The sequence below is a fragment of the Argentina silus genome (assembly GCF_951799395.1).
Source record: "Argentina silus genome assembly, chromosome: 9".
In the NCBI taxonomy this organism is placed as follows: domain Eukaryota; kingdom Metazoa; phylum Chordata; class Actinopteri; order Argentiniformes; family Argentinidae; genus Argentina; species Argentina silus.
The window spans coordinates 21455662-21465934 of NC_139663.1; the positions used below are offsets into that span (position 1 = coordinate 21455662).

Consider the following 10273-nt stretch of genomic DNA (forward strand, 5'->3'; position numbering starts at 1 on the left):
AACCTGAGCTGTTACATCATAACCTGAGCTGTCCCATCATAACCTGAGCTGTCCCATCATAACCTGAGCTGTTACATCATAACCTGAGCTGTCACATCATAACCTGAGTTGTTACATCATAACCTGAGCTGTTACATCATAACCTGAGCTGTCCCATCATAACCTGAGCTGTTACATCATAACCTGAGCTGTTACATCATAACCTGAGCTGTCCCATCATAACCTGAGCTGTCCCATCATAACCTGAGCTGTTACATCATAACCTGAGCTGTCCCATCATAACCTGAGCTGTCCCATCATAACCTGAGCTGTCACCCTTGATGCACAATTTTTTTTGCACCTGGAATGGTCCTTCCCACTGTGGTCGGTTCCAGGGTTTTCTCTTGCGGTCTTTAATCACTGCCCAGTCCCCAGGTCTGATTGTCCCATTTTCTCTCTCTACTGCCCCCCCGTGGGTGGTAGACATAGTGTGTCCTTAAGTCCACTCCTAGGTATTCAGACATTCTCTGTATTGCTTTGTTTACTAAATGTGACCAATTATCACTTGACAGTTTCCTAGGGACCTCCCATCGTGGCACGATCTCAGTTAACAATGCTTTTGCCACTGCTGAGGAGTGTGTTTTGCTAGATGGGAAAACTTCAACCCATTTTGAAAACATGTCTACAAATACCAAACAATATATTTTTTTATATTTAAGTCAATGAAATCCAACATAACATGATCAAATGGGCCATCAGGGGGAGGATGGCTTGATTGGGGGACCGCCTGTCCCCGCCCCACCTTATGCCGAAAGCACACAAGGCATTTTGAACAAAAAATGTGTGAGTATATTGATAAGCCTTGTGTGAGTATATTGATAAGCCTTGTGTGAGTATATTGATAAGCCTTGTGTGAGTATATTGAGAAGCCTTGTGTGAGTATATTGATAAGCCTTGTGTGAGTATATTGAGAAGCCTTGTGTGAGTATATTGAGAAGCCTTGTGTGAGTATATTGATAAGCCTTGTGTGTACCAGTATCTATTCACAATATCCGTCATCCCCCCTTTTGACACATGATCCTTCCCATGTGACAACACAGCACAAAAATAAAACAGACATTTTGGTAAACACGGGTTGCCGTTCGGACCAACCCAAACCTTACTTCCATAGGTTGCCCCAGCACTCCGCCACGGTGCTCTCTCTCTCTGTGAGGCTTCGGCCCGTGCCTCCGTCGGCGCAGTGAGCGAGACGGTCGGGGCTAGTGATGTCATCTGCAGCGTGTGTGTGCTGCAGATTGAGCGGCTGTTTTAGCAGCTGCATCCGCTCTGTGATTGCCCAATGAAACAGTATCTTTTCCATTTGTGTGTGCATTTACATTTACATTTACATTCATGGCATTTAGCAGACGCCTTTATCCAAAGCGACTTCCAACAATACATTTGTTTTAGTAAGTGAATCACCTATCCAACAGTCATCATAAGACAAAGTAATCAATGCTCACACCAGGGGCCATAGGCAGTCATAATGCCAGTAGGCTATTTTTTTATTTATTTTTTTATTTATCTTATTAGCAGGAGAGAACTTGTACAGGGGGGGTAGCGGGGATGAAGAGGTCTCTAGGGTTGGGGTTAGGGTTAGTACGGGGAGGGTAGCGGGGATGAAAAGGTCTCTAGGGTTGGTGTTAGGGTTAGTCCCCTCCCCTAATATGCAAGCCTGTGTTAATGCAAAGAGTTCAGCTGGGTGGAGAGATGGTGAGGCAGTCTATGCCCCTCCACCGTGTCATGTTCAGTCACAATGGCATAACCCACATTATTCAGAGAGGATGTTAAGCATTTTGATGCAGACCCATCTACATGACAAACCACATCGCTGTTTTCTAATGGTTCACCTGATAAATCTAGCCTAGGTGTACATTGTTGGTTTATTTCAGCTAAACAGTCATGGGGCTCCCCGTCCTCCTCTGTGGGGGGAAATGTAGCTGGATTGAGGGCTGTGTATCTTACAACAGGGAGAGATTTGGGAGAAATAGCAGAACATTGTGGTGGTGGAGGAACCATGCCCCTGACAGATGGCTTGTGTTGTGATGGCTGATACCACACAAGTCCCTGAGCTACAGCGTCAAGTTTGGAGGAGAAGTAATAATAATATATGCATTTAGCTGACGTTTTTATCCAAAGCGACTTACATTGCAGTGAGTGCATACATTTGTCAGTGTATATGGTCCCAGCGGGTATGGTCCTATGCTATAGGGCGTAATCTATCACCATGTTTTTGCATCAGTACAGAGGACTTAAAACCGTCTCTCACACACAGCCTGGGCGAATTTCTACGTTGGGTCAGGCAATCCTAAGGTTGGGGCCCCTGTTTACATTGTTTCTATAAACTGGTTTTCTGACATACATCTTCCTTTGTCACTGTTAACTAACACCACACACAAGCTCTACTGTCCCATAAGGTGAGTTATAGTGACAGTCTATTGCTATGTGCAAAGGCATTACGAAATCACGCAAGGAATTATTTTGAGAAATCACACACCCACACCCACACACACACACACACACACACACACACACACACACACACACACACACACACACACACACACACACACACACACACACACGATGAGATGTTGAAAACGCCATGGAATGTGGCAGGGCCAGGTGTGTGTTTGGACGAGACTAGCTGCATTCTGGAGAAGCAGGACAGACAAACAGACAGGCATCAACCCTGGCAGACTAACACAGCCATACCTGTTGGTCTGAAACACACCTGTTGGTCTGAAACACAGCCATACCTGTTGGTCTGAAACACAGCCATACATGCTGGTCTGAAACACAACCATACCTGTTGGTCTGAAACACACCTGTTGGTCTGAAACACAGCCATACCTGTTGGTCTGAAACACAGCCATACCTGTTGGTCTGAAACACAACCGTACCTGTTGGTCTGAAACACACCTGTTGGTCTAAAACACAGCCATACCTGTTGGTCTGAAACACAGCCATACATGCTGGTCTGAAACACAACCATACCTGTTGGTCTGAAACACACCTGTTGGTCTGAAACACAGCCATACCTGTTGGTCTGAAGCACAGCCATACCTGTTGGTCTGAAACACACCTGTTGGTCTGAAACACAACCGTACCTGTTGGTCTGAAACACAACCATACCTGTTGGTCTGAAACACAGCCATACATGCTGGTCTGAAACACAACCATACCTGTTGGTCTGAAACACAGCCAGACCTGTTGGTCTGAATCAGCCCTGATTGTAAACAGGTGGTCAGCCACGCCCATGTGTGTGGAGGTGGACCACAATGCACCTGTGCATACCAGAGAGGGTTTGTCTTGTCCAGCAAGAGAGGCAGGTCTTATCTGTACTCTTCTCCCAGGCAGAAACACAACAGCTAACAGGGTAAAAATACCAGGTGCCCACTGCTCTCACACACACAGATCAGATCAGAGTGAGTACGCACTACAGATAGAGAACAAGGAGCTGGATTAAAATGCCTGTTTGTCTGTGAAGTGATGGACGGTTTGTTTAACGCACCTTGCTGTAACTACACCATGTTTAGGCTTGAGCTGTGATCTGTCTTTGTGTCTTTTGACTTGAGACTGAAATGTGACTTGTGTTCTTTTTTTTTTCTTTTTTTTTTTAATATGTTTTTAGGGCATTTCTGCTTTATTGGGATAGAGACAGTAGAGATTGACAGGAAGGATGGGAGAGAGAGGAGGGATGGCATGCAAGGTGTGTCGAGGGTCGGAATCGAAACCAGGAACCTTGAGATTACGTGGTATGGGTATTAGTGTGCTACGCCACTAAGCGCCCCCGATTTGTGTTCTGTCAGAGTGAAATGTGTGACTTTTGTCCTGCCCGTCGGTGTTGTGATTGAACATGTCAGAGTGAAATGTGTGACTTTTGTCCTGCCCGTCGGTGTTGTGATTGAACATGTCAGAGTGAAATGTGTGACTTTTGTCCTGCCCGTCGGTGTTGTGATTGAACATGTCAGAGTGAAATGTGTGACTTTTGTCCTGCCCGTCGGTGTTGTGATTGAACATGTCAGAGTGACATGTTTGTTTAGGTGGACAGGGACACACGAGTGAGTGTTGACAGTCTATCCTTGGTGGAGGTTGTAGCATCAGTGGAAGTCCTGTACCAGTTGACTAGGCCTAGCCTATAGTCCTGTACCAGTTGACTAGGCCTAGCCTATAGTCCTGTACCAGTTGACTAGGCCTAGCCTATAGTCCTGTACCAGTTGACTAGGCCTAGTCTATAGTCCTGTACCAGTTGACTAGGCCTAGCCTATAGTCCTGTACCAGTTGACTAGGCCTAGTCTATAGTCCTGTACCAGTTGACTAGGCCTAGTCTATAGTCCTGTACCAGTTGACTAGGCCTAGCCTATAGTCCTGTACCAGTTGACTAGGCCTAGCCTATAGTCCTGTACCAGTTGACTAGGCCTAGCCTATAGTCCTGTACCAGTTGACTAGGCCTAGTCTATAGTCCTGTACCAGTTGACTAGGCCTAGTCTATAGTCCTGTACCAGTTGACTAGGCCTAGTCTATAGTCCTGTACCAGTTGACTAGGCCTAGTCTATAGTCCTGTACCAGTTGACTAGGCCTAGCCTATAGTCCGGCATCACTACTGACCAGCCTCTTCCGTAGGCGCAGTGGGAGGGCACGAGACCATAGCAGGGGAGGCTGGCGGAGGTAGAAATCGGAGGAGGGGCTCATTGTAATGCGTGGAATGAGGAATACCCCTCCTCATTCCCCTCCATGCATCACAATGAGCCCGTCGTCCGATGCAGCAATGGACGTCCTCTGAGGCTGCAATGGACGTCCTCTGAGGCTGCAGTGGACGTCCTCTGAGGCTGCAGTGGACGTCCTCTGAGGCTGCAGTGGACGTCCTCTGAGGCTGCAGTGGACGTCCTCTGAGGCTGCAGTGGACGTCCTCTGAGGCTGCAGTGGACGTCCTCTGAGGCTGCAGTGGACGTCCCCTGAGGCTGCAGTGGACGTCCTCTGAGGCTGCAGTGGACGTCCTCTGAGGCTGCAGTGGACGTCCCCTGAGGCTGCAGTGGACGTCCCCTGAGGCTGCAGTGGACGTCCTCTGAGGCTGCAGTGGACGTCCTCTGAGGCTGCAGTGGGAGGGCATGAGACTGTAGTCTGTAGGGCCACTGGTGGAGGTGGAGGAGACAGCAGTGTAGGCAGTCGTATAGGAGGGGTAGTGGAATCAGTGGTCACACCTCTGAATGATGTCATGCCTCCATGTGATTGCTAACAGTTGGGTATCATGTGACTATTTGAATGTTATTGTGACCTCTGTTGTTATATCCTCTCTCCCTCCCTCCATCTTACTGTCTCTCTCTCCTCTCTACCTCCCTCCTCCCTCCTCCTCCTCCCTTCTCTGTCTCTTCTCTCTACCTCCCCCTCCCTCCTCCATCCTCCCTTCTCTGTCCCACCCTCTCCTCTTCTCCACTCCCCCCCTCCTCCACTCCCCCCCTCTCCTCCTATCCACCCCCCCTCCTCCTCTCCACTCCCTCCCCCCCTCTCTCCTCCTCTCCACTACCCCTCCCTCCCCCCCTCCCCCCCCTCCCCCCACCCAGGGTCCAACGCCACGGAGACGATGATGGCAGAGTCGGCGCCAGTCCAAGAGATGTTCTCGGAGCAGGAGCTGACGTGTTCCATCTGTCTGGACCTGTTCAACGACCCGGTCTCCACGCCCTGCGGCCACAACTTCTGCCAGGCGTGCATCGGCGGCTACTGGGCCTCCAGCGCCACCTGCACCTGCCCGCTCTGCAAGCGCCAGTTCCCCGAGCGGCCGCAGCTGAGCATCAACAGAGTCTTCGCCCTCATCGCTGACAAGTACAAGGAGTCTCGCTACGGTTACGGCGCCGACGGGGCAGGGAAACCGTTGCTGGACAAGACCGCGGCGGCGGGAGACGGTCACGCTGATGGCGACGGTGGCGGGGGCGGTAACCCGTTCCTGACGGAGGTGACCATGTGTGACGTGTGCACGGGGAAGAAGCAGGCGGCGGTGAGCTCGTGTCTGACGTGCACGGCGTCCTACTGCGAGGAGCACGTGAGGCCTCACCACAGCACGCCGTTTTACGCCAAACACCGTCTGCTGGACCCCCTGGAGGCGCTGAAGGGCCGGACCTGCCCGCTGCACGGACGGCTCCTGGAGGTGTTCTGTCGGACCTGCCAGGCGTGCATCTGTGCCATCTGCGTTCTGGAGGATCACCGGACCCACCGCACCGTCTCAGTCCAAACAGAGAGGCTCAGCAAACAGGTAAGGGAGGCCAGACACCGGTCATATACAGGACCAGTCAAAAGTTTGTTCAAACCTTCTTCTCATTCAATGGTTTTTCTTTATTTTTGTTATTTTCTACATTGTAGATTAATATTGAAGACATCAAAACTATGAACGAACACATATGGAATTATGTAGTAAACAAAAAGGTGTTAAACAAACCAGAATATGTTTTATATTTTAGATTCTTGATGACAGCTTTGCACACTCTTGGCAAGGTATGTCCAAACTTTTGACTGGTACTGTATGAATCATACTGAATCAATCAATCAATCTACATGTTTATTGTCAAGAACAATACACATAGCAACACCAAGGGGAGGCTGGTGGAGGTAGAAATCGGAGGACGGGCTCATTGTAATGCATGGGGTTTGATACCATTCCTCATTCCATTCCCCACCCAAGTGGGTGAAGGGCTGAATCATGGAATGTTGTGTGTATTGCACTTGCATCACACCTGAGACAAACTAGCATTGTTATCTTTCTGAGACCACCTGAGAGAGGGAGACTGATTGGTTGCCTTGTCTGACACAGACAGACTTGCCCTCCATAACAGTTTTAGCTCTGCTTACTTCAATCTTAATGTAACCTTTAACCTTTAAAAGACACACAGTACAGTATTTATATCCCTACATATAACAATTAGCCCTCACAGGCCCACATGTCCCAAAGAGGATAGAAATACCCAGGAATGTTGTTTGTTTATTACGGTCATAGGGGACTCTCAGCGACTCGTAATCCCTTAAACAGCAGGTGACACGGTTAGATTACCAGTTGTAAACAGTTGGTTTACACGTTGTTACAATGGATAGATGATCTCTCTGTAAACAGTTGGTTTACACGTTGTTACAATGGATAGATGATCTCTCTGTGAACACAGTTGGTTTACACGTTGTTACAATGGATGGATGATCTCTCTGTGAACACAGTTGGTTCACATTCCGTTTTAAATCTCAACTTCAATGGCTAACGCGCTGTCGTGGCTAACACGCTAACATGGTATGCTGTTCACCATCAACATGACGCATGGTTCTGCTATAAAAATAAACATGTTCTTAGAAAACTAAACTGATAAAGGTTTGCTTTGGTGTGAGTCTGTGATCTGACTCTGTCTCTCTCTGTCTCTCTGTCTCTCTGTCTCTCTGTCTCTCTGTCTCTCTCTCTCTCTCTCTCTCTCTCTCTCTCTCTCTCTCTCTCTCTCAGAAACGTATAGGAAAGACGGAGCTGGAGATCCAGAACAGGATGGAGGAGAAGAACCTCCGTTTGGCTGAGCTCCAGGGCCGCTTGCAGACCGTCAGGGTAGGTGGTCTAACAGTGGATGCTTGGGTCTGAGGAGGGGCTCATTGGGGCTGGAGGCTGGAGGGGCTGGAGGCTGGTGGAGGTTGAAATCTGAGGAGGGGCTCATTGTAATGCATGTCCTCCCATTTCTACCTCCACCAGCCTCCTCTGTTAACCATAGTATAACCATAACCATCCTATGACTCCGCCCCTCCAGAACTATGCGAACGGCCAGCTGTCTGAGGTGGAGCAGCTGCTGGGCGATCTGACGCGCTCCATTGACCGGATCCGCGGGGAGCTGGTGGGCGGGATGGAGGAGAAGCAGGCGCTGGTGGAGACCCGGGGGGAGGAGCTAGTCACCCACCTGGAGGCGGAGCTAGGCCATCTGAAGGAGAGGCAGGGCCAACTGGAGTCTCAGGCCACTTCTGATGACCACATCGGCTTCCTGCAGGTACTGATGACGTCACAGACACCCAATCACCAATAGGAGAACTCTATGGATTTTCCACCATTTTGAAATTTTGTGAGTCGGGGGGGGGGGGGGGAACAAAAACACCCCACCTAAAATGCTCAGGCATTTTTACAGTTATTGACCAACACTATCTGCACCAAACTTGTGGTGTGTAGCATCCATGGACTGAGGTACTCACAGGGTCCCATTTTGTTGATTTTTTTATTATATTTTATTTTTGTGGCGCTCCTGTCCTGCAGAGTTTTGAGGAGGCGAGCGCTCCGCTGCAGGCAGCCTCGGAGGGCCAGGACGCGGACGAGGAGGTGTCCCTGCACTTCTCCCTGGGGGAGGTGAAGGTCGCCTTGGGGGAGCTGAAGGACAGGATGGACGACATCCGCATGGGAGAGGTCCGCTCGCGAGGGTCCAGAGGCTCCAGTGAGTAGCTACCACAGTTTTTTTTTTTTCTCATCACCTGACCAAACACTTCTCACCTTCACTACCATCATCATCACCATCATCGTCATCACCATCATCATCATCATCATCATCACCATCATCATCATCATAATTGTCATCACTCGACACACAATCATCATTGTTAGGAAATCTCATCATCATCATGCCCCCCCCCCCCCATGTTCCACAGTTTCCTGTTCTGTAGTTGATGATGTGTTGATGATGTGTTGATGTCATCTGATCAAAATATACCAGCATAACATGACGTAACGCTGATACAGTCAAAACACCCATAGAGAAGTGTGTGTGTCTGTGTGTGTGTGTGGTGTTTTGTATGGAAAAGTGCTATATAAATTGTTGTTGTTATTATGTACATTGTTGTGTATAAACATGTGGTCGTGGTCGTGTTCCATCCACGTTGATGTGACTCATGTCACTGTTGTTGCGTTGCAGTTACCTCCCTGCCAGAGAGTGAAAGTATGATGAGTGTTCGGTCACTACGGAGGAGTCAGTGGTCTCTACGAGGTGGGTGACACGGCTGAACACACACACACACACACACGGCTGAACACACACATACACACTGCTGTACATGAACTAACACACACTGATAACACACACTGCTGTACATGAACTAACACACACGGCTGAACACGCACACACACACGGCTGAACACACACACACACACACCAAAGACCGCTAGTGCAAGTGACAACGTTTGTGTGACATAATTTTCTGTCTACTTACAGTAAATAGTAAAACACAACTGCGGTTATGAGACATAGAAATGTATCTACTGTGTGTTCATCATGGTTCCTCCTCTTTCTCTCTCAGATCTCAAGAAGATCAAACATGGATCAGGTAGTGTGTGTCTGTCTGTCTGTCCCAGTTCTTTACACCTGAGATGGATTTCTCCACATATTCATTTGAACTAATCCATGAACAAGAGAAGTGGTACTGCTCTGAAACTCTGTATTTCTCTCACAGGCCTGAAGAAGGTCCAGTCCTATCTAGGTGAGTATTCTACTCGTTGATCAGTTATTAAACCATAGTGTCTACATATCTGTATTGCAGATATACATATTGTAATGCAAATGAATAAATTACACATCTGAGCCTAACTGTCACTTCCTGTCCACAGAGGATGTGTCGTTGAACCCGGTGACGTCGTACCCCTTCCTCATCCTGTCCGACGACAGGAAGCAGGTGAAGCGCGGTGAGAAACTGCAGTTCTACAGGAACAGCGCCCAGCGCTTCGATGTCTGGTCCTGCGTGCTTGCCAAGGACGGCTTCAACTCCGGACGGCACTACTGGGAGGTGAGGGGTCAGGGGGTCAAGGGTCATGAGGTGATTCAGTTGGAACCGGAAGGTCTGAGGTGGATCGGCTCAAACTCACGCCTCGCTCTCTCTTCCCTCCCTCTCTCCGTCAGGTGAACGTGGGCGAGAACAAGGACTGGAAGGTGGGCGTGGTCCGGGAGTCTGCTCAGAGGAAGGGCCTGTTCGACATGAGCCCCGGCAACGGTTACTATGCCCTGTGGTGGGGCGGCACCCAGCTCCGCGCCCTCACGGCCCCGCCCCTCACCAAGGTGAAGACGACGACGCGCCTGCGGAGGGTGGGCGTGTACCTGGACTGCGAGGAGGGTCAGGTGACCTTCTACAATGCTAAGACTGGCTCTGAGGTGTACAGCTTCGGCGGGGCGGTGTTGTCCGAGAGAGTGTTCCCCCTGCTGGGGACCGGAGACCGGGAGGTGCCCCTGGTCCTGATGACCACGCAGTGTGGCAGTGTGCCTGAGTAGAG

The 10273-nt window shown here is 49.6% G+C and overlaps 1 protein-coding gene across 1 annotated transcript in view; it reads left to right on the top strand.

Moving 5' to 3' along the window:
- btr30 (bloodthirsty-related gene family, member 30) overlaps nt 1-10273 on the top strand; it is a 12744-nt gene extending 2471 nt beyond the window's left edge. The window contains exons 2-10 of the mRNA XM_083677817.1: nt 5583-6268; nt 7493-7588; nt 7785-8018; nt 8279-8453; nt 8928-8999; nt 9310-9336; nt 9463-9489; nt 9617-9792; nt 9906-10273. Coding sequence (XP_083533943.1) covers nt 5603-6268; nt 7493-7588; nt 7785-8018; nt 8279-8453; nt 8928-8999; nt 9310-9336; nt 9463-9489; nt 9617-9792; nt 9906-10271 — 1839 coding nt within the window. The 5' untranslated portion in view covers nt 5583-5602 and the 3' untranslated portion in view covers nt 10272-10273. The remainder of the gene's footprint in view (nt 1-5582; nt 6269-7492; nt 7589-7784; nt 8019-8278; nt 8454-8927; nt 9000-9309; nt 9337-9462; nt 9490-9616; nt 9793-9905) is intronic.